We start from the raw sequence: 24,720 nt of genomic DNA, 5'->3' as shown, positions 1-24,720 counted from the left end.
GCTTCAGTAGTTGTGGCTCCTGGGCTCTAGAGCACAGGCTCAGTAGTTGTGGCGCACAGGCTTAGTTGCTCTGCGGCATGTGGGATCTTCCTGGACCAGGGCTCAAATCCGTGTCCCCTGCATTGGCAGGCGGATTCTTAACTGTGCTACCAGGGAAGCCCCAAAATATTAGCAATAATTCTTAATCTCCTCAAATATGTACTCAATGTTCCCATCTCCCTGGTTTTCATATACATGGGTAGACAGGTTTTTAAAACACAGTTGGTTTGAATTAGGATCCAAAAAGAAGTATTCATTGGTTTTGGTTGTAACGTCTCTTAAATTTACCCATTCTCATTTTTCTTTCCAAGTTCTTTATTTGTTGATGGAATCAGAAATCAACTACATTTTTGTCATAATCTAAATATAGCATCACTTCTTCATTAATATACAGCCATCTTCTTGGTTTGCATCTCACCACTATTTAAACTCATTGAGTCCCTAACAATTGCCTTTTGTTATTGGGACGCCTCAGCTGCCTAATTTAAAATGTTCCTACATAAAGTGGCCTGAAACCATCCTAAACCAGGTTACTCCATTCTGGCGTTATTTTGTCATCTTAGGTGCAAGTTGCAAAACTGTCCAGAAATAACACAGGGCACTCACTCTGGGTTACCTGAAGAATGAGCTAGCTGGAACCAATTTCTCCCCCTTCTCCTGGTGAATGGGACTGCACCCCAGCTCACCTTCCTATGGGCCAGTGGTTGTTTTCATCTAAAGTTTCCACTGAAGCTTCCCACAGGTTCCTGGGTTCTGGGCAGCTGAGTTCCATGTACTTGGTAACTGCCATTTCCCACAACTCCCATAAAGAGCTGATGGCCACATCCAGAATGCTTGGTGCCCATTGACAAGGCATGCTCACACTTAGGGCAATAAAAGGGCAGGGTCTTCCCACTGGCGCACACACCCACGCTGAATGGCCAGTAGAGTGCCCAGCAGTAACTAACGCTTAACTATATCAAGGTTTACTGATCAAATGACTCACCTAGAATTTTATGCAGAATATAGTTGGTGGCACAGACTGCAGAATACGTGTCATCTGTCCAGTAATACCCTATTCATTTATGTCAACGCCAGTTCTGACAGGTGATGATCTATCACAGTGTAGAAAAAGTTAGACTTTTGACTGTCCCTCCATTTTTGGTTACTCTGCATCCTGGCGCTTCTCTCAGCAGCTGCTTGGCAGCCCGTCACCAGCCTGTTGACCACAACTAAAGTAGAACCCTGGAGGAAGTGTGTAAACCATGAAACAGAGCCGTCGAAGCCTTGATGTGGAGGATTCTCAGCTGCCAGTATAAATTTAAGTCTAATGTTGAAGATGTTTATACCCTAGGATGTTGATTGAAGCATTCCAGTGTGTGGTAGATGGTCTTTGTTCTCTATGTACGGAGCTTCTTCTTCCTCCACTGAGGGAGTGGAGGCAATGGGTACGTCCCAGAGCTCCCAATCTGTGGCCAGAAGTGAAGTAAGTGCTGGCAGGAAAGGACACATCGCTTCCTACATTTCTCTATAGACATTTCATTTTATATTCATTATAATTCTTCGCCGCACACACAGATCATTGAATTGTTAATTCAAGCTTTTCTATTCCTCCTTAGTTTAGGGTCTCATATCATAAATGAACAGCTGCTCATTGCAGAAATATGACTGTATTAATGCTTCTCCGGGATACAGCCTGACTATAAAAACTGACTGTTTTGTTCAAGTATCTACTGGACCATTTCATTGTATCCTTAGGTACAGCAATGAACAACTCCTTAACCACTCACAGCTCCCAGCCCAAGGAATAAAGCAAGAAATGCTCAAGAACTTTCAGCATGTCATAAGCAAATAAAACCCTTTGAATTCTGAGACTGCATATTTGCAACTTTGATGCAGTCAAAATACCCAACCATGCGAAAGGTGTCCCATGACATCTTTCAAGCCAATGCTTTAGGCAGACCACACTCACAAATGGTTTCCTTCATAGGAACATTAAATGGTGAAACTTAGCTCACGAGAGTGTGGCAACCTGGCATGTGCTACTGAAATGTAACTTACGTGGCTCCTAGTCTCAAGAACAGCGGAGAGATAATCATTCAAACATCTGTTTTACTATCTGTGTATTTGTGAATAAGATTCACAGATTTTGTGAATAAGATTCACGTTTTAAGACACAGAGGAACAATAGGTAAGGGATTCCAGATTTCCAAGCCCCACTTAACCATGCATATGTTAAAGTTTGCTCCAACCGTGAGTTAAATCAACTTTTCTATATTGAGAGTTAGCTTGCCTGTAAAGCCTGAAAATAGGAATTGCGGAGCCCAGTCTCTGTTTACTGCGTGACTCTCTCCACCCATATCACCTCCTCAGCCGTGTGTTCAGTCCACGGATATTCGTGGCACACTCACAAAATGCTGGGCAAGCACTGTGCTAGGCAGGGACATTGTCTAAAGGGCCCGCAGTGCCGGCTGGGAAGCTCGCTCACAGATTTAAAACATAAGTCATCAGGCAGAGAACCCCTTCCCTGACACTGATAACAACTACATCCCTGTATTAGAATGGTATATCCTACTGAGGAAATGCTACTTCCCAAAATAATTATTTTCTGAGACACAGTGCTTTGATGATGATGTTTTGAATTTCTTGTTTTATGTGTGAATATATGTGTCTTTTTACTCTGCTTCTTCCGAAGAAACCAATTACGACTCGTTGGCATTTATTGCAGATGAGCAAGAAAGTTCCGGAGCAATTATTTACACCGTGGAGCTGAAGCGCTACGGGGGGCCTCTTGGCATCACGATTTCAGGAACTGAAGAGCCTTTTGATCCTATTATCATTTCAAGCCTCACCAAAGGAGGGTTAGCTGAAAGGTAACATTAGAAGCAACTTCTACAATCACCTGTCTGAAATGGGTTTCCTTCCTCACAGCCACGTAAAAACATGCTCCCCTCTCCTGCTTGGTTATCTGTTGACTTTTTCAACTCTGCACAAAGGATTGATTTTAGAGCTTGAAAACTCTCAGGCAGAGCTCTGACTTGATTTTGAGGGGCATGTTATAGGCAGTTAAAAGTGTCCTGGGCTTAGCATTGATATTAGTCTCCAGAAATGTGTAAACCGACCACAATTGACTAGAGGTAAATTTATATTGTGTCCATTTTGAGAAGAGGAGACTAAAAGTTCAAGGAGGTTAAAAGGCTCGTCCAATTCAATTCAGCAAACATTTCCTGAGCCTCTGTTACCTGACAGGTACCGGGCTTAGCGGCTGAGAGGGTGACAGAAGCTTCGTCTTCAAAGATTTCAGGAAACAGTGCAGTGACTTAATAACATCTTGAAATTTGGAATGCCCATTTGTTCCTTCGGCAATTTGTCTCCATTGGCATGCACCCCACCCCCATTTTACTGTATTTCTTTCCAAGACACGTTGTAGGACATATTCCAAACCCCATAACCTGATCTGTCCTCCAGTAACCTAGCTCAGGAGTGCACACACACTGTTCATGCTGACACTTGAAGACACTGGTTTGCAAAACAGAGATATAGCATCACAGAATTTTGGAGCTGCAAGGTACCTTAGAAATCAGCTCATCCAACACCCTCATCTGTCAGGTGAGGACACCGAGGCAGCTCAAAAAAGGCTGCCCTGTTGGAATTTCGTATTCTGAAATTAACAGAGACACCTATGATACGGTATGCTTCAGGTGTCCCCCTGTCCTAGGTTTCTCTGTTAGACAATGAGGAAAAGGATAATATTGATCTGATTCAGCAACCTCCTGGTCAAGTGTTCTGCGGCTTACAGCATGGCTCTTTCATAAACTGGAGACTGTTGGTTTTTTTGGCCGTGCCATCACACAGTTGTGGGATCTTAGTTCCCCGACCAGGAATTGAACCCAGGCCACGTTAGTGAAAGCACCGAGTCCTAACCACTGGACCTCCAGGGCACTCCCTGGAGACTTTTTATGGAAGAATGAATTGATCTCTCTCTCTTTTTTTTTTTTTAAAGGAAAAAAAATTCCTTGAGAGTAGATGCATCGGTAGACTTGTTAGGCAGCCCCTCATAATCTGTGTGACTCAGTTTCACCTCCGTGGCCCCACTTGCTGCTGCCCAGCACCGCTGCCCACCGACCCCAAAGCAACCTGGGGTCGGACCACTCAGTCACAAGCAGGCTGTGAGCTGGGCTTCCTTCACTCAGGATATTTCAAGTGAGCCAGCACCCCAGAGGCTAGCATATGGGATTCCCACTCTACATCCTTCAACCCAGGTGGAGAGATCTGAGTGTTTAAACCTTTCCTGAGTTTGACGGCTGTGAATCTGCTCCTCCCCCATCCTGTGCTTTCAAACAAAGATAGATATGGTGCACATCAGAATCGTAAATTCCAGTCTGCTGGTTCAGAATCGGGTGAGAATGGGACGAGAAGGGAAAAGATCAAAGGTTTATCTATTGCTCAATAAATTAATTTTCTTTTTCCACATTTCAAGCAGGATGTTAAGCCCTTTTACATGTGTTTTCCTATTTAGTCCTCAGAGCTTCCCTGTGAGATGACTATCCCCATTCTAGTGATGAGGAAACTGACACCTAGAGAGGTGAAAATAAGGTACCCAGGTCACACAGCTGGTAGGTGACAGAGTTGGATTCAAATTGATTCCTGGGACTTCCCTGGCGGTCCAGTAGTTAGGACTCCACGCTTCCACTGCAGGGGACACAGGCTCGATCCCTGGTCGGGGAACTGAGCTCCTGTAAGTCGCGCAATGCGGCAAAAAAAGAAAACAAAACTGATTCCTGAGTTCAGCCTTTTTAAATTCTTGGAATCACCACTGGGGGGTGGCGGGGGGCCTGCCACACCAGGGTCTTGTGTCTAAACCTTGCTTCTGGTAAGCTGGGATGCTGACTGATTGTGTTCAACACTTCTAAGTCTGTAGAAAGGACTGCTCCATGCTAAACATCACTACAGTGATTGTCCCACTTTGCTCGTTTCCTTGGGATTTTTAAGAGGGTTATCAAATGACTCAGCTTTCCTGGAATTTAAACAGCCCACAAGTCCATTTTAAATACTAATTAAAACATTTTTTCTGATTTTATTTGAAACTAAAAAGTAATTCACAACAGACGCAGTTATCTTGTAACATTGCTCAGGAGAAGGCAAGGAGTGACTTCTAGAGACCCTTGCCAACTCTTTTTTTTTTTTTTTTTTTTGCGGTACGCGGGCCTCTCGCTGCTGTGGCCTCTCCCGTTGCGGAGCACAGGCTCAGCGGCCATGGTTCATGGGCCCAGCCGCTCTGTGGCATGTGGGATCTTCCTGGACCAGGGCACGAACCCGTGTCCCCTGCACTGGCAGGCAGACTCTCAACCACTGCGCCACCAGGGAAGCCCTCAAGTCTTTATTATTATGAATAAATAAAGTATATCAGGGAATTTCTATTCAGTAGCATTCAGGAATTATTTCTACCTTTCCTATAATTATTTGGTGTTTCAGAACTGGCGCGATCCACATAGGAGACCGAATCCTAGCCATCAATAGCAGCAGCTTGAAAGGGAAGCCTCTGAGTGAAGCCATCCATTTGTTACAGATGGCAGGAGAGACTGTCACCTTGAAAATTAAGAAGCAGACAGATGGTGAGTGGGTTGAAAGCCACAATTAAGGATTTGCAGTGCATTTCCTTCCCTTAAAGAATGTGCAAATGTCTACGTGTTTGTTTCTCGGGAAATACACAGCCAGGGAGTGTTGGCGTATCTTTGTATTTAAATTTTCTGTAGTACTTAAGCTCCTTTTCTGTCTTTAAAGCCCAGTCAGCATCAAGTCCCAAGAAGTTCCCCATTGCCAGCCACCTGAGTGACCTGGGAGATGTGGAGGACCCGTCTCCAGCACAGAAGCCAGGCAAACTCACCGATACGTACCCCTCCACTGTGCCCAGCGTGGACAGTGCCGTGGACTCGTGGGATGGTTCAGGAATAGAAGGCAGCTACGGGAATCAAGGTATGTCCTAGCCGTGGGGTACAGGAAATTTGTCATTGGTGAAACTCAGGTTTCTCAAAGATCCACCTTCTGCACCGTGAAAAGAGTATCTTTATTTGACTTGTGTCTGCATCAGTGTAATCGTAGTGAACACAGTGAATATGGTGGGCTTTCATCTCCTCCTCCTTAATGCTAATAAGTTGTGAACATCTATCCAACACTAGCAGGGCCCCGTTAGACCTACTGCCGTCCAAGTGTTGGATCCAGAGCTTGTCCTTCGAGCACAGTTTAATATGAGGCAAACCACACAATAAATTGAGTCACTGAAGACCGGCCCCATTGTCTTACTTTTTTAGCAAGCTTTCCACAAAGATGGAATGAGGGACAGGGGATGTGCAAAGAGATGAGCCCAAAGATTTGTGACCCCATTTATTCCTGCCTCTTCCCGACTTTTCATGGAAACGTGTAGGGGTTTCCCCCAATGTGCATCATTAGAGAGTTGTAATCATAGTATATTAAAGTATATTGTAGTTCTTTCTTCACAAACATCATCTTCATGGGACGAAGTATAACCTATATGAAAAGGTAAACCTCACTAACACAATATAAACACACAAAAAGTATTAGACTGAAGACAGAGTATAAACTAAATGTTTCTTTTAAAAATATGTTTCCTTCTTAACGATACTTAGCATCGTTAAGATGAAGTGTGTCAAAAATTCTCTCTATTTCTCCTTATCTGAGCCCTTACCTTCTCTCTAACATCCTGTATAAATTCCAGCCTCCGAATCTCTTTTCTGCTGTTGGTTTAAGTCAGAGAATAAAATACATAAACAGTTTGGAGAACATGTGTTCGAGCGGGAGGGTTGCTTTGTAATAACTTAGGTAACCACTTTTGAGGAGGGTCTGTATCCAGTTTGCCCTCTTCCTGGTTCTAGTTTTTTTCTCTCAGCTGCCTCTGCCTGTGTCACTTCCTGTTAAATCCCAAGAAGGATGGACAAAAATGAAAAGAAATGATATTTCAAAGTTATCAAGTCATTACTTGTTAGAGATGGTATTGGAGTTTGGTGGAGAAGATACTTTAGTTTTCTTTTTGTTGTTTTGTTTTTTAAAAAAACAAGAAAATTTTATTTAATTTTTAAAGAAAATTCGATTTTACTGGTTTATTCTTATTCAAGACACTATATATTTTAACAGCTTTTTTGAGATATAATTTACATAACATAAAGTTCACTGTTTTAAATGCACAATTCAGTGTTTTCTTAGTATATGTACAGAGTTGTGCAACCATTACCATAATCTATTATAGAACATTTAGTGACCCCAAAAAGAAACACCATACACATTAGCACACACCCACCCTCTCCACCCAAACCCTAGGTAGCCACTAATCTACTTTCTGTCTCTAGAGATTTGCCTATTCTGGACATTTCATGTAAGTGGAATAGTATAATATGTGGCCTTTTGTGACTGGCTTCTTTCACTTAGCGTAATATTTTTAAGTTCATCCATGTTGCAGCATGTATCAGTACGTCGTTTATTTTTATGGCTCAGTAATATTCCTTTGTATGAATAAACAGGTGGAGAAAATATTTTGAACACCCAAAAGAGGATTGGGACTTTCAATTTACCTGGCAAGTAATTTTTTCAAGTCTAAATACCTTGTGACAAGTTAGCTATGCCACCAAATAACAGCTATTTTCATTGCCAGGGAGTTGATAAACTCCCAGAGGACACTCTGGATAAAGGACCCAAGTCAAATTCTATGAGCGTAGACTGAGGTTTATTTCATCATGTGTTTGTTTATTTACTAATGTTGGAACTTTTTTGTTACACAGATTTTGGTGAGCTATTGATTATAATGAGTTCTGCCCCTAAGTGATATGTGAGAACTTAGCTACTCTATCCTCTTACACAATAAGATCAGGCCCATGATTAGCACACTGAATATAAGGCCTATCCCTCGTTTATAAAAGATGAAGAAACATTTATTATTTATGAAGGATTTTGAAAATTTGAAATCCTAGACAGGGAATAGTAGTCATAATTATTGGTATGATAAATTTGGCATTTATAAATTAAAAATCATTATGAGTTTGAAGAGAGATTAGAGAGGTATAGAGAAAATGGCAACTGGGATAGAATTGACATCCTCCAAGGTGATGAAAAATTGGTAATAATACCTTGTATTTGTAAAACTAGAGTTTACAAAGCACTTTTACGTAACTCATCTCAAGTGATTCCCATAAGGAACACGGAAGCTGAAATCACAGGATTTCGGTATTGGGAGAGAATTTGAAGTCAGCTAGTCTGGCGTCCAGTGCAGCCCTTGATGTCCTGTCCAGCCTGGCTGCCCGCCGTCGTGCTGCACGGCCTAGAGCTCCCGGAGTGACAAGTTGCTGCCTAACTGCTAAGGCAGCTCTCCCCGCTCCCCGTACTTAGTTCTGACGGCTCAGAGTTCTCCCTTGTATTGAGCTGAGATCTGTCAGCCTGTAGCTTCTGCCTATTCTAGTTCTACCCTCAAGGTCATTTCGAAGTAAAGCCTCCTCGACACCTGACAACCCTTCAGCTGCTCAAAGACAGCTCTCATGCCTCTCTTGAGTCTTTCCTTCTCTAAGCAAAGTAGCCCCAGTTCCTTTCACTGTTCCTCACATAACTTACCTTTGAGTGTTTTTGTCATCCTGGGGGCCTCTCTTCTGAATACGTTCAAGTTTAACTCTATACAAGTGTAGCACTCAGAAAGGAAAGTCATACTATAGTATGGCAGCCCGGAGCAACTCAAGCCTGCCACCTTCATCATTGGAAATTGTAGAACCCATCAGTGCAGCCTACCTCACCATAAGAATTTTGGTGGGGAAAAAAAAAAAGAATTTTGGTGGGCACGTCCTAGTCACTCATTTTGATCTTATTGTTTACCAAGATCTCAAAGTCTGTCTTTTTCCCCTTTACTTGTGATATTGGGTTAAACCAGATCTCTCCAGATAGTGCTTGTGAAGTTGACTTTTTTTTTTATAAATTTATTTAATTTTATTTATTTATTTTTGGCTGTGTTGGGTCTTCGTTGCTGCATGCAGGTTTTCTGTAGTTGCAGCGAGCAGGGGCTACTCTTCATTGCGGTGCACGGGCTTCTCATTGCGATGGCTTCTCTTGTTGCGGAGCACGGGCTCTAGAGGCATGTGGGCTTCAGTAGTTGTGGCTCGCGGGCTCTAGAGCGCAGGCTCAGTAGTTGTGGCGCACAGGCTTAGTTGCTCGGTGGCATGTGGGATCTTCCCGGACCAGCACTCGAACCCATGTCCCCTGCATTGGCAGGTGGATTCTTACCCACTGCGCCACCAGGGAAGCCCATGAAGTTGACTTTTTAAAGGAAGGCCTAGAACCGTACCTTTTTTCCCCTGTGATGTATCATGTTGTGAGATGTAGATTATCTTTCCGCCTTGTCTGCATAGTCTCTCAGCACACTCTCTCTACCATATCTCAAGAAGACTTTTACCTTTAAATCTATAATAGTCGCTCCATTCCCAGTAGGATGTTGTACCTCCGTCATATGCATCTTCCTCCTTGGGTTAGGAATTCATGTCTCTGCAGCCATGTTCCTTATTGTTCTCTGCTTCTAGTCCAAAATGTCAAGCTTGCCCCATTCATTCATTAAGTAAATATGTAATGACTGGCACAATAAAAGCCAATATATGATGGGTATACAATGTTGGACAAAAGAGGTATGGTCCTTATTCTTGTGGAGGAGGTTACCCAGCTGAAGGGCCAGACAATTAACAAGTACCAACAGAGTGAATTTTTACTTAGTTAATGAAAAGGGAAAAAGGATGGAGTAATCAAAGCTGGTGGAGAAAGAAGGACTGTGTTTCAAGAAGTCTTACAGTGGGATGACGCTCAGTTCTCTTGATGCTCACCTTTTCTAGTCTGCTTCTGGGCCAGCTTCTTCCACCCCCCATTCTCTTGACTCTTATACTATTCATGCCTCTCTGCCTTATCAAGAGCTTATGCTTTTGGCCCCCTTGTCTTATTTATTCCTCCTTCAGACTCTCAGAAAACCCTGTGATTGCTTTCCTTAGAGTTTGCAAAGGTCAATCAGTACAAGAGGAGACTGACAAATTGATGGTACCTGGACTGTCATACTCGTGGACGGTGAGGCTCTTGTGACGTCTGTAACTCTTGACTCTTAAGTCAGGCGGTCTGATCCTGTCATGTGTATTCTTTAGATAGTTCTCTCGTTTGCGTTTATTTTTTCTACTTTATTGAGGTGTAACTGACAAAATTATGTGTAGTTAAAGTATACAATGTAATAAGATTTGGTATACATATATATTGTGAAATGATTACCACCAAGTTGATTACCACATCTCTCACCTCGCATAGTTACCATTTATGTGTGTGTGTGTTTGGTGAGAAGGCTTAATGTCTCCTTTCTCAGCATCATGTATACAATACAGTACTGGTAACTATCATCACCAGGCTGTGCATTACATCCCCAGAACTTATTCATCTTATAAATGAAAGTTTGCACCCTTAGACCCACATCTCTCACCTCCTGCTCCCCAGCCCCTGGCAACCACATACTACTCTCTGTTTCTATGAGTCTGACTTTATTTTTAGGTTCCACAGATAAGTGAGCTCACATAGTATCTGTCTTTTTCTCTCTGGCTTATTTTAGCATTATGTCCTCCAGGTTCATCCATGTTGTTGCAAATGACAGGATTTCCTTCATTTTTATGGCTAAAGCATTTCCCTTGTATATATACATATATCCCACACTTTATACATTCATCCGTTGGCAGACACTTAGGTTGTTTCCATATCTTGGCTATCGTGAATAATGATCCAGTGACAAAGGAGTAAAGCCATCTCTTCAATACAGATTTTATTTCCTTCGGATCCTTTTTGAGGTCATTATGATCATTGGTATTCTCTCAGAAAAAAGAAAACAACTCCATTTCATCCAGGTTTTCAAATATATTTGCATATAATTATATAATCACTTATTTGATTCTTGTAATTTTCTTGGTTTCTATAATTATATCCCAAGTATGGTTCTATATTTAATGTATTTACCCTTTTTTTTTAATAAAGAACCGACTCTTGCATTCATTTAATTCCATTCTGATTTTTTAAAATAAATTTTTGCTTTTAATTTGATTAACTTTGTTCTTCTTAGATTTTGTTCTGTTTATGACTTGAATGCATAATTCATTTATTTCCATTCTTCCTTATAGTTTTCATAAAAGGTGATGGTGATTTATCAAAAAGACACAACGTGTACAGAATCCAGCTTTCCTTGAACGTAGTTAGGTAACACAACATAGTACGTACAAAGAGTAGCACAGAGCAGGAGACTCAGCAGGACTTTCTCCATTGGGGGAGGGTTATTTTTCTCTTGCATTTCTTTTCTGATCTCTACAAGCTCATGTTTTGTCTCCTTCTTTGATTTTGCCTTGCCCAGTTTTCCTTGAGCTCTCATATCTCTGATCTCTTGTTTTATAGAGATGTGTATTTTTTTAATTTTGTTGTGATATATTTGGTCATATTCATCATTCGCTCCATGGCAGTCTTTTTCTCATGAGTATCCTTCATCTGTTAGGGCTTTGTTTTTCTGTGCCTTCTCTCCTTTGTTTAAATATTAACTTGGTATATGTCTCATGCCAGTTACTTTTAAATTACTGCTTACGTTTAAATGAGATGACTTTTTCCTAAATTGGAAGGGCGCAAAATTTACCCCCAGTTCACGGTACCTGTGATGAGTGCATTCTTCCTCAGCCAGCAGAGGGCAGCAACTGCAGGCTGCCACCAATGTAGAATTCCTCTCTGCCAGCCTGGCTCACTGGGAGATTGCTTCATGCAGTCTGTGGCATGTCTGGAGGTATCTCTCAGCCCACCTCCCTGGCTTTTCCCTGGTGCCAAACTGGCTCTAGGGCGCTTCCTGCCACCAGTCAATGCAATCCATTCTAGTGTTCCAAACAAAACGTTATTGTTTTGCCTATGCCGTGGCCCCTGCTTTGGAGGACTGGACCTTCTCCATCATCTCTGGTCAGAGGTGTCTCCTCTTGGCATCTTAGCACCACACCCCGTTTGTCTTTCATGGGATTTGGTAACTTTCCCGTGTATTATGGTTCAATATTCTAGTTTTGCTGAAGATGGACTCTACATTCTGTTCTTTGTTTTGAGGTGATTTCTAAAAGAAAGTAGATCTATCCTTGCTCTGCCATTTTGAAACCACAGTCTCCTCTAAATGCATTGAATATTTCTTGGCAACAACAATTACAAATAGTTACACAAATGTATGATTTGATTTTCTCATTTTTAGCAAAATTGGGGCTTTAGGAAATAAATTTGGCAGGAAATTACCTGGCTCGCTCTCCTGTGCTAAAGTTGGCTTTCAAAAATAAAAGTAACGGCAGGAGCTATAATCCCAAAATTGTAGAGTTGAAGATTGATTTTCAAAACCATTCTCTGGATTTAAACTTTATGAATAAGAACCAGCATCACTTTTCTAAATTAATAGTGAATGTGAATTAAGAGCTACACATGGAAGATATTTATCTGCACCATATTGTGGTACTAAAAACAATATTGAGCATCCGAATTTTACAAATATCTGAGGTGTAGTTACCCTAAAAGTAAAAATTATTATACCAAGTGTCCATCAACTTTCAGCAGTAACTACATTTGTGAAGACCTATTTTTTCATCATGCAACTGAATAAAAGTTAAACATTACTCTCAGTGAAAGGAATCTAGGCTGAATTTTATATCTTGTGTTAGTTTTCTTGGGCTGCTGTAACAAAATACCACAGACTAGTGGCTTCAACAACAGAAATTCATTTTCTCACTGTTTGGGAGGCTAGAAGTCCTTGATCAGGTGTTGGCAGATTTCGTTTCTTCTGAAGCCCCTCTCTCCTTGGTCTGCAGGTGGCCACCTTCTCACTGTGTCCTCACATGGCCTTTCTTCTGTGTACCCGCATCCCTGGTGTTTTGTGTGTATCCACATTTCCTCTTCTTATAAGGACACCCATCTGATGGGACCATAGCCCCACCCTTATGACCTCATTTAACTTTAATTACCTCTTTAAAAGCCCTATTTCCAAATAGAGTCGCATTGGGGGTTAGGGCATCAACTTATGAGTTGGGGGGTGACACAAGTCAATCCATAACATCCCTCACATTATTATACAAAATATAAGACCAGATACTGAAACTGAGATGTGAAAGAAAGAAAGAAGGGAGGGAGGGAGGGAGAAAGGGAGAAAGGGAAAGGAGGGAGAAAAAAAGAAACACGAAAAGGCTTCCAGTTCTAAATAAGAAGAGTAACTACTTAGGAAATACATTTTTTAATTACTTCTATCTTTCAATGTTTTAATCAATTTAGAATTCTAAATCTAGTTTACAGTATCATACCTGTTAATTTTATGTGCTTATTTACATCATCACTCAGTAAAAACAAAGTCTAATTATATTTCTGGCACCTGGGCTGCCTCATTTATTTTATTCTTTCCATGGCTTTTAAGTTTGACTCCTAGCGTAAAGGGATATTCCTCAGGGCCTGGCAACATCTTCTCAACTGTGGCAACCAACTTGCCTTTACCCAAACCTAATTTCCCTCATATATTCCCTATTTTAAATTGCGCTGTCATCATCCACGTGCATCAGTTAGGGATTGGATTCACCTACGTATAAAAGAAAATACAGAGGATGGTGTTTAAACAAGATAGAGGCTTATTTTTCTCCCGCTGTAGGGAAGAGCCTGAGGGGGCAGGTAGCCCCACTGTGTTATCAGGACCCAGGCATCCTCCTACTTTCTACTAGCTTCACATCTCATGTCTCTCCATTCATTGCCATTGCCTTTGTTACAAATCCTTCATCAGGTCTGAAATATTTACTTCCTCATTCATCTTACTTTGAGCATCTTACCATTCCACGTTACTATCAATGACCTTTAGAAAAACTAAATCAAACAATGCCACTCGCTTAAAAAAAAAAAAAAAAAACTCTTTTGATGGTTCTCTCTTGCTGTTGGATGAAGCCAAAGGTCCTTAGTTTAAAACACAGAGTTCTTTGTAATCCAGTCCCCAACTTCTTTTTTTGTTTTTTTTTTTTTTTGCGGTACGCAGGCCTCTCACTGTTGTGGCCTCTCCCGTTGCGGAGCACAGGCTCCGGACGCGCAGGCTCAGCGGCCATGGCTCACGGGCCCAGCCGCTCCGCGGCATGTGGGATCTTCCCGGACCGGGGCACGAACCCGTGTCCCCTGCATCGGCAGGCGGACTCTCAACCACTGCGCCACCAGGGAAGCCCCAGTCCCCAACTGCTTTGTCGATCTCATCTCCCAACACTTCCCCACAGTACCTTTTACTCCTCATCCTGAGCTTCTCACTCTTCTCTAAGCAAGCTTTGGTCTTTGGTACCTTGATAGCGCTAGGTGTTTTGATGTTAATCAGTCCCTGCCTTTATCAATTCTAAATCTGTTGGGAAATAGAAATTGGAGTCAGCAATGGATTAAAATATCAACATCTTAATTTTTTTTTTTTTTGACAGAGTTGGGGGGTTGTTAGAAAATCTGGATTGAACATACACCCAGAGTCAGGATTGTTATTTCCCTACCCCAACCCAGGTCTGATGTTGGGACTTAAGTAAGGGGAAAGTCAGATCTACAAAGCAAACTCTAACCCCAGCATATCAGTTGGATTTGACTTAGCTGAATAGAACTAAAAACCCTAATATTGCAGTGACTTAACTCAAAAAGGAGCGGGCATTTCATAACTAGTATGTAATTCAACAGTGTCATCAAGGACCCATGCTCTTAAGTGTTTCTTCTCTATTATGCTTAGCACTTGCCTTCCATCCTTGGGTTTATCACATCGTCCAAGATAGTTATTGGGGCTCCAGCCATTTCATCTACATTCTGGGCAGCAGGAAAGAGAGTTGTAAGGAGCCTTTCCGGAAGTTTTGTTTACGTGTCATTGGCCAGAACTTTCTACATAATTAAATTAACACAACTTCAAGGGAGGCTAGGAAATATAGTCTTATCCTGAGCAGTAATATGTCCACCCTCAAAACTGGTATTCTAGTAAAAAGTTGAAGATAAGAATGGTTGTTATGATAGGCAATTAGTAGTCTGCCACAGTCAGCTAACTGTGCAGTCTTGGCCTCCTGCCTCCTTCAAGTTCAGTGAGCCCCAGGAGTGGGACCCAGGTTTGCTTGCCTAATGGTGCAGCAGCAGTGGGAGAGAATGGGTCTGGAGAGAGCCAAGAAGGGCCCAAGGGTACATTCCCAGTGCTCTTTTCCAGAACTGGACCATTGGGTAAATCGCTGCTCTTCCTCTGGGAAGGATTAAGTACAGATGGTAAGAGGGACCAGAAAATCCTTGGACTACCGCTCCCTCCATGAGAGTGAAGCAGGAACCCACTGACGGAACATGAGGCCAGGGAGCGGCGCTTATCACGAGTGCACCTTTCCAGCCCCTCTTGCTAGGCCTGCACTGCTTCCGCGGTACTTCCACTAGTAAATGCCAGCTTATCCTCTAAGCCCCAGCTTGTATCTTGCTTTTCCGTTGACACTTTCATGACCTGTATTCTGACCCCCAGACAGATCTCTATTCTTTTCTCTCAGTGTGTACAGACTGAAAGGATAACACTTCTCACATGCTATTAGAATTCTCATTTTCTATCTATGCCTGTTTATCCTCCTCTTTCTCCAAAACCTATACTAAACTGTGCAGTTTGGGAGGACAGGAACGTAGTTTTATTGTCTTTACATTTCAGCTCCTCCAGCAGTACCTGACAAGTCTTAGAGGTGCTGGAACATCTCCTGAATTAGCAATGCTGATTTCCTACTTTCCCTGTTTTATAATAAGGAGACTGAGATCTTGACAAGTTGAGTGACTTAGTAAATAATAAAAGTAATGAACATTAAATGAGGCTTTCATTAACACCTCATTGTGTTCCAGGCATGTTCATGAGTGTTTGTGTGTATTATTCTCCTTAATTCTCACATCAACCTGGTGAAGCATGTGTCATTATCCCTATTTTACATGGAGGTGAATTGGCCAAGACTGCAGAGCAAGGAAGTGGCAAACCTGGGATTTGAACCTCGGTCTTCTCTTACTTCAGTCCCTGTGCTAGCATAGCATGGACCAGACCCAGGTCTTCTAAGTTCATGCCTAACGCAAAAATATTTGAATTGTATCCCCTTTTCGTGCCCTGCTTTGTTGTAATGCAATAATCATTTAATAATGCCTATTAAGACAAGGCATCCTTGGTATAGATAGACACGCCTTTCGGCAGGGAGGGGACATTTTCCTAGTACTGATGCTTCATATCTGCTCAAGGCCATCCTTACACTCTTGCCCAAGTCACCAGGAACTACTTACAACAGTTGGAAGGAAAATCAGAAAGTTAATCTGCTCAGTTTAAAACATCTTGGAATTTCCCCTGGGAACTGAACGGTCCTATGGGTTAATGCCTGTCAGAAAAGGATGCTCCCCCGGAGGACACAACCATTTAGCATTTGGCTTTTAGCAAGTTTAAAGCTGGGTAAGGGAAGTGAGGCGCGGGCTCCCCCTAACTCTTTTTAAGAAACTTCATGTGAATATTTGGGGGTTAGTTTATTTGCTTCAGAAGGAGAAGATGCATAGCCTGTCAGACGGAGCCAGGAGAAATGCAGTGTTGCCCAGTCACCGCCCCCTCCCCCCCACCGTCAAGAGGAGACTCGTGTTCCCTTAATTCAACACTTCTGACAGAAAACTGCACATTTATCACACAAGACTTCTCCCCAAATGTCTAGCCACACTCTGCAGTTACCCAAGAAAGAAAATGAGATTTTGAACTGTAAATAGTTCCTCTGTGCCAAGGACTTCTTATCCTTGGTTTCCTAAAACAGGAGATTCGTAGAGTATTTCCATCATGCGGCTGTGTGCTTTCCCCTGCATTCTGGAGATTAAATCCTTTTGATCAGAGAACCTTACCCTTGGCCATCCTGCTTTCTCTGGGCTCTAACTGATAGTGAGGATGGCGTTATAGGACCAAATGAGTAGAGGGAAAGTGAATGGGGAAGACAAACAAAGGGTTGGCATGGAGACAGTCATCTTATGTGGTTGAGTCATTGAATTGTATGTGAAATTGGAGCCCTAGGCCTGTTTGCTAGATTATGTGTTTTAAGCATAGTAAGAAATGCATGTAATATTGCAACCCGGTACACACACGTAAACACACACGTAACGGGTCACAGCCTGAAGTAGTAGATGAAGCCGTGTGTGGTGGTTACGGCACGAACCATAAAGTCAGACCTACCAGTCAGCCCCTGCTCTCCCAGCTGAAGGCACCTCATGAAGAATTTTGAAAAACTGAGACCCCGCACCACACTTAAAGTTGTCATCCTAACATTTTTCTCCTCAAATTATAATACTTGCAAAAACTGTCATTTCCAGTTTGCGGTAAATATGCTTCAATATATGTTTGTCAAAACACGGAGCCACAGACTTAGCTCAAATGTGTGGAAAATTGTCCATCATACAACCTCGTCGTCAAAGCCGTTCCTCACTGTCACCCATCAAGCCAATCAGACTTAATTCCCTGTCGGAAAGGAAGTCAGTCTTTGTTTTGCAGCTCAAATAAACATCATAATGTGCCCACCTCCTCACCCCGACAGCTGTCCTTCTGAATTCTGATGCTGAGATGCAGGGAGATGGATGGATGAGAGCGGGTAAAAGACTTGCGCTAAATCTGTGCCTGATTGAAATAAGGCTCCACTCCAAGACCTGCCCTCAGGAATGAGGCTTTCCCGAATTATCCCTTGATTTGATGCCTAGGAGTTTTTATATGGGGGCCAAGCTCATTCAAAGGTTTGATATGGATGAGAAGTATGTCTTTCATTTGTAAAGGGGCAGGAAAACAATTGTGAATGGGGAAGTAAGAAGGGAGACTTGACAGATCTCAGATCCTCCCGGAACTTTCTCAGCGAGGCCGGTTTGGGGAAGACCTGCCTGTGGAATTTGAGGATCTGAAAACTTATTCTCCTAAAGTTAGGACTGGAACCCCCAGGAAAGTGTGCAAGTACCCCTAGGTCCTTGAATGCAAATAAGAACAGTATCTACCTTCAAAGATAATTATGAAGAATAAATAAGGTGTTACAAATAAAGCACTTGGGCTTCCCTTGTGGCGCAGTGGTTGAGAGTCCGCCTGCCGATGCAGGGGACACGGGTTCATGCCCCAGTCCGGGAAGATCCCACGTGCCACGGAGCAGCTGGGCCTGTGAGCCATGGCCGCTGAGCCTGCGCGTCTGGAGCCTGTGCTCCATAACGGGAGAGGCCACAGCAGTGAGAGGCCCGCGTACCGCAAAAATAAATAAATAAAGCACTTAATGAAGTTCTGGTTGCATAGTAAATGCCCACCTTGTGTTTGCCGTTATTGCTGGTGTTGTAGTTATTTGACCTCCCTACTCGCTAACAATGTCATTTCTTGGTGGATGAAATAATCCTCGGGCTCATCCCTAACATTGGTGGGCGCCAGCCGGTTTAGCCACGGTTAGTCCACACCCCCGCAACCAGCGCCCCTTGGCCATTCCTTGGGCCGGGAATCCACATCTGGTGGCAAATTCCACTCTCAGGACAGACTTCCACCTGGAAGTGGACGCAGGGTCTCTGGGCAGGAAAGTCAGGGTTCTCACCTTCTGGATCTTGCGCTAGAAAGGGTTAGATACAGGTCTGGGCATACTCCACCACCACCGCCCCCAGACCCCAGCAGATTTCTCACCCGGACAGAGGAGGGCAGCAGCCACAGAAAGCACCCGTCCAGCACTGTGGATCCTCCTGCTTGGGTCTAAGGGTCTTACCTCAGGGTTGTTGCTAGACTCATTTGGGATAATAGGTGTGAATATGTCTTTAATGTAAGATTTAAGTATTGTCTTGATGGCCTCCATGATCCCAAATTCTGTTAAAGTCAGCCCCCTTGAACAAACTAACGGAAGCTACAGAAAAAGACAAGTTACTAACATAGAATATGATGCCTTGTTTTTGTTTCAGGCACTGGCTTTCAGGCCTCAGGCTACACCTTCAACACCTATGACTGGAGGAGTCCCAAACAGAGAGGCAGTTTGTCCCCAGTCACTAAGCCTCGAAGCCAGACTTACCCAGATGTGGGGCTGAGTAACGAGGACTGGGACCAGTCCACAGTCAGTGGGTAAGGTTTTCACCAACTGCTGCCCTGTCCCAACTGCTTCCGGGTCATTTGGGCCAGATGTGAACTTCTCTACTTCCAGTGGCACCTACTGCTAGCGTTGGAAGCATTGTGTGAAGCCACTGTCACCATCCATGCTGGCCCCATGTCCAGATTCGAAGACTTGGGCCTGCCCAGTGGGAGGCAGGGCTCCACCACACAACAGGGCAAGAGCTAAGTTTCCCTGAATGAAAACAGCAGTAGCACATGAGGAAATTCTACTTCTGTAAACCGTGTCCTCACTCTATGACTAGTTCCCTCTCCTTTTGTTTAGAAGGTAGTTTCACATTAACTTACATTAGAAAAAAAATTTTTTTTTAACTGAGGGTTACCTGTTTTCAACTGAGAGGTCTATTTTAGCAGTTTGCTCCCTTACCAAAATATTTTAAGGAAATTCATAAAAAGCGATAGCACTTAACGACTCTATACTGATGTTTGTAATGAGTGGGGAAAACGTATTTTTCTCTCTTAGAGAAAAGTTTGATTTCCCTTTCCCTGTGGACAGAGCAGCTGACAGATATTCCCACGGGTGCCATGTTGACGCAGCCATGAATACTGTGAAATTCAATTAGTAAGACCATGGTCCTTCTGGTCTTTGAGACACTTGGAGTTTCCTAAAGCGTCCTTCTGCTGGAGCTGGCCACAGTGGGAAGAAAGCCAGACCCAAAACGCATCTCTATTTTGTGTGTGAGATGAAGGAGAGAGAGATTCTGGAGACCAAAAAAAAAAAAAAAATGTCCAGCAAGTTCTTAACCCAGACTGTTTTTCACAACAGTTTTACAGGGGCTCCGGACAGTGCAGAGGCTGAACAAGAGGAGAACTTCTGGTCCCAAGCACTAGAGGATTTGGAAACCTGTGGACAATCAGGAATTCTCAGAGAACTCGAGGTAGCCTCGGTCCTGCTACTTTTATTGTTTCTACATTCATTGTTTTCTTGGTCCTTTTGAGTTGGCATTGATCACACCAGTTCATTTAAAAGCTTTAACCCTTTCCACAGGAGAAAGCTGACAGGCGTGTGTCTTTGAGAAACATGAATCTCTTGGTAGCTACCCTTTATGTTTATATTTTTGCTTGTGAAGCTGCCTTCCCTGCCCCCTTGCCGTCTGGACAGTGATTTGATTTTATCCAATGCAGTTAAAAGTATTTCTTTCCCCATTTCCACCCCCCCCCCCCCCCCCCCCGAGCTTACTGACCTGTGGCTTCTGCCATTTGCTCCCTGCTAACCCTGACTGTACCTGTTTGCCACTGGATCGTTTGGGGCGAGCTGAGTCTCCCAGCAGTGGCATCTCTCATTCTCTTATTTGCTTTAGAAAGGTTTCTTTGGCATGTTTTCATTTGTACCTGGTAGAGACATTAATTTGATCGTGAAGAGGAACATAAGAGGAAATTTTACTTTACTTCATTTTGCCCTTAACGTAGATGACAGTGCCTCTGGTGAAAAAAGCCAGTCTGTTTGAGAAGCAGCCAGCCAACATATTACAGACTACATTGCTGTTAATTGCAAATCCTGATTCTTTGTTAATTTAGTGTGAATTCAAGGAGTTGCAGAGAGACGGAGTATAATAGCTGAACTCCTGGGGAGTTCTTTAATCAAAGCCATAAATTTGCTGACGGTATTCACACTTTGGTCTGGGAAGTCCTGGACTGTTTCCTTTTATGTTCTTTTAAATTTTCGGAGCTGTAAAAAATAAAGTGGCAGAAGTTGCATTTTTATTTTGATGTCATATGAGGTCCCCAAGTCACCATAAGGAATGTGAATGGCCTAATGGGGTGGAACTCTTGCAATTCTAAAATGATGACTCATCTTTATATTATTTTGCTTCTCAAATGCATGTGTGGATATTTTTCTGTGATTCTAATGTCTGTGAATCTGCAAAGAGAATTATAAAGAAAAATACTAGTTTGAATTTGTAAACATCATGATTATTACCTGGCATGAACTGCAGCTTCAGAGCACAAGTTAAAGGACCTGGAGATGGATAATCCTATAAAATTTAAATACATTAAGATGTTAGCAATTGGTTCCCTTCTGTGAAACTTTCAAAAAAAGTAGAGTGCTTAAGTATCAGGTGGCTTATTTAAACTTTTACCACTTCCCATATAGAGAAGGGTCAGCATTCTCCCAAACTGAGTAAAGATCTCAGTTCACAATTTTTGAACATATTCCTGCTTTTCAAAGTGTGTTTTGGCTCATATGCCTTTTTCACTTTGCATTTTGAAATACTTCTCTTTTGAAGAAGCAGCTATTCTTCTAATAGCTTCTACATTAGGTAAAATGAAGATGATGTAAAAAGTAGTACAATGAAGTTGCGTTTTCACTCAGACATTGAGTTATCCAATGGAAACAACATACGTCAGCATAGAAGTCATCTCGCAGGAGCCAGTAGGTTTTCTGTAACATCGTTTCTGGCAGGTGTGGCCCTCGAAATTATACATCCAGGAAAAAAAATGGGTTGAATTAATAAGCCAAATAGAAATTAAAGTTTTCAACTAGGAAGAATGATTGACAAATCCATAAATTAGAATCTCGTTCACACTTTTAGCACAAAGGGAATTCATTTATCAGTTTGGATGAACTCTGCTCCCTTGATTGCAAAAGCTACTATGCAAAAGATATTACTGGAGCTAGGTTCCTGCATAAGAAATGTATATCCAGCATTAAAAGTTAAAGCATACTATCACTGTAACAAATGCAGAAGATTAGCTAAGATGAAAAATGATTACAATTGAAATGAAAATGAAAATTATACTAGTCATTTTCCCCATTGCTAGCAATAATTTAGGTTCAGCTTTAGTGCTGAAAAATATATAGTTTTAACAAAAGAGAAAAATTCAAACTAAGACTTTGGACAAGTTACTTAATTTCCTTATCAGATATTTCTGCTTTAAAATATGGGGATTATAATGACTAATGTTTATACGGCACTTAACATAGAACATGACACAATAAATGTTTGATAGAAATTATTTTTGCCACTTTTTTGAGTATTGAATGCTGCCTTAACTATCTTTTGCTTAGTATAACATAGGAAGAAGGTTTAACTGAATGTCAGATAGAGAACTCTTAAATATATTCCTCCTAAGTTGTATGTATACCAGTTATCTCACTAATAATTTTGAAAAAGTATAATATAAATTATGAATTGTGCAAAATGAAAACAGGCAATACATACTCTTGAGGCAGAAACAAATCCTAGAAAACTTTAAATAATTACTTTTTATTTTAGTTTTTGTATTTGTGTTTTAATTTTAATATTCCTTCAGCAATATCACTAATTCAATTTACATTCACTTTAAACAAAACAATCTATCCTCTGAAAACTCGACCTGAAGACCTTTTGATAGTCTGTCATCGCTTCCATTAGAGCCCTTTCTAGATCAGATTGTAACTTCTGTTGTGGCTAAGGCTCATCAAAGCAGAAGTGTTGTCTCCCGGCTGTAGTGATTATTTGACTTCCAATGTGTTTCCTGTTGGTCTAATGAAAAATGAGTATTAAAAATAAATGTTCACAAAGCAAATAGCTAGTCTAAATAGGTAAAAACAATAGGTGGATGGTCACCACAGCAAGAAAACAATCATCAGATGCTATCAGTAACAGTAGATTAAACAAGGAAATGATATGTGTGAGTTAAATGCCATGGAATAAAAGGATGTCGCATGTTACCAACAAAGCTAGTAATAGAAAGGTTTCAATTTAAAGGGGATTTATCTGAAAGAAACCATTATATGGATAATCCACACTGGATAAATGTTAAGGGGTTTTTTTCATTTACTAAAAAAAGTCAGTTGAATAAGAGTTTTGGAGACATGGCTAAAGTAGGAATCCCAGACTCTTGGGCAAGTTGCTTCACTGATCCAGGCATCCCCTTCCTTGAGTAAAATGAGGAGGTATAATAATTATAATACCTTACCATATAGAGTTATTATAAGTATTTAATGGTATGCTGCATACACAATGTGGTACTTAGCATTTGTAAATGCTCAATGACCCATGAGGTTTTTCTTACAATTGTTTTTTTAAAAATTATCAGTAAGGGGCTTCCCTGGTGGCGCAGTGGTTGAGAGTCCGCCTGCCGATGCAGGGGACGCAGGTTCGTGCCCCGGTCCGGGAAGATCCCACATGCCGCGGAGCGGCTGGGCCCGTGAGCCATGGCCGCTGAGCCTGCGCGTCCGGAGCCTGTGCTCCGCAACGGGAGAGGCCACAACAGTGAGAGGCCCGCGTACCAAAAAAAAAAAAAAATTATCAGTAAGATAACTGATCTAGCCAGGATATTGATAAGTTCACTTGTTTTGTTTCTTTTTCAACAGAGTTGTAGATATACCTACCTGTGTGCTAATACTTGGCTGTCATTCAAAGATCTTATGAGTGGCATGTGTATAGCTGAACACCAGGTGAAGCCTGGAATTATAAATCTTAGCAAGATAACAAGTGAAAACTCCACTCACTTTGCAGTATTCCTTCCTGATCAGTAATTTTAGATAGTGCACTTGGCTCATTTACTACCTATGGGACCTTGGGTAGGTCAGCCTTTTTGTGCCTCAGTTTCCTCACATGTAAATTAGGAGGAATAACAGCTCTTACCTCATAAGGTTGTTGTGAGGCTTAAATGCGTGAATACATTCAAAGGACTCAACAAGTTACACTTCTGTTACTTTTAGCATTGGTATCAACACCACTAGATCATGTTGTAGCGTGGCACGTGGAATTTGTTTTCTGTATCCATGATTTCATGCAGATTCACTGATGCTGGTACACCATTATATAACCATCATACGGAGGAACACAGCTGGCTACAGGCATATTTTCAGAATTTTAGCATCCTCTAACCATGAGAAATGAACATTCCCAGCATGATATTGGTTTCAAATGCTCTTTTTGTTCCACTTCTGAGACTCAGTCATTTTTGAGATCTAATCTTAGCATTCCTTGTGTATTATGCAGGGAACAGATTTGAAAGTGAACAAACTTCTCAATTCACTGGTAAAATCCAACCCAGGTCTCATCACTTTTGAGCAAAGGGTTGAATACGGTAGCGTGATAAATGATTATTCCTTAACCTCTCTGAGGACCTTACACAAAGGTCATTTCTAAGAAACACTGACCTACGCCAAATGATGTGGAGATCTAGCTGATCTACAGACTTCTCCGGCCGGCCACGTGGCCAAAGGAAAGGCAATATGCCAGAGCTAGGCAGCCAGCGTTCGGTAGAAGCCCTCGCCTTTGTATCAGTAGCCTCATTTCAGCCCATTGTTACCTCCAGGTGGGGCTAGAGGCACCATTGAAAATGGGGTCAGCCTGGTCCCCACTGAGGAGTTCTTAGTTCATTTCTGTAAGATATACTGAAGGTTGCCTCGTGAATCCCATCTTTAGATCCCACTCAGTGGAAAGTTAATGCTTAAAATGTAGTTTGCAGTAAGCAGATGTTAGAGCTTTTCAGTTTGCCTCCAAACTGCCAGGGGTGGTATTTGATTAAATAAACTCAATGGCTTAAGTACTTAAATTGGATTTGAGTTGTGCATTATAAATGTC

The 24,720-nt window shown here is 42.0% G+C and overlaps 1 protein-coding gene across 4 annotated transcripts in view; it reads left to right on the top strand.

Annotated features, from left to right (window-relative positions):
• GRIP1 (glutamate receptor interacting protein 1) overlaps positions 1-24,720 on the top strand; it is a 695,695-nt gene that overhangs the window by 642,044 nt on the left and 28,931 nt on the right. For all 4 annotated transcript variants that reach the window (XM_027106947.1, XM_027106944.1, XM_027106943.1 and 1 more), the window contains 5 exons: positions 2,747-2,891; positions 5,494-5,633; positions 5,803-5,994; positions 18,997-19,153; positions 19,965-20,076. In XM_027106947.1, the coding sequence (XP_026962748.1) occupies positions 2,747-2,891; positions 5,494-5,633; positions 5,803-5,994; positions 18,997-19,153; positions 19,965-20,076 (746 nt within the window). The remainder of the gene's footprint in view (positions 1-2,746; positions 2,892-5,493; positions 5,634-5,802; positions 5,995-18,996; positions 19,154-19,964; positions 20,077-24,720) is intronic.

The sequence above is a fragment of the Aethalodelphis obliquidens genome, unplaced genomic scaffold (genome assembly GCF_003676395.1).
Source record: "Aethalodelphis obliquidens isolate GAN/ISIS:26980383/991018 unplaced genomic scaffold, ASM367639v1 scaffold8, whole genome shotgun sequence".
NCBI classification, from domain to species: Eukaryota; Metazoa; Chordata; class Mammalia; order Artiodactyla; family Delphinidae; genus Aethalodelphis; species Aethalodelphis obliquidens.
Note: the sequence above shows the minus strand (reverse complement) of the source record. Positions and strands in the feature narration are given on the sequence as shown.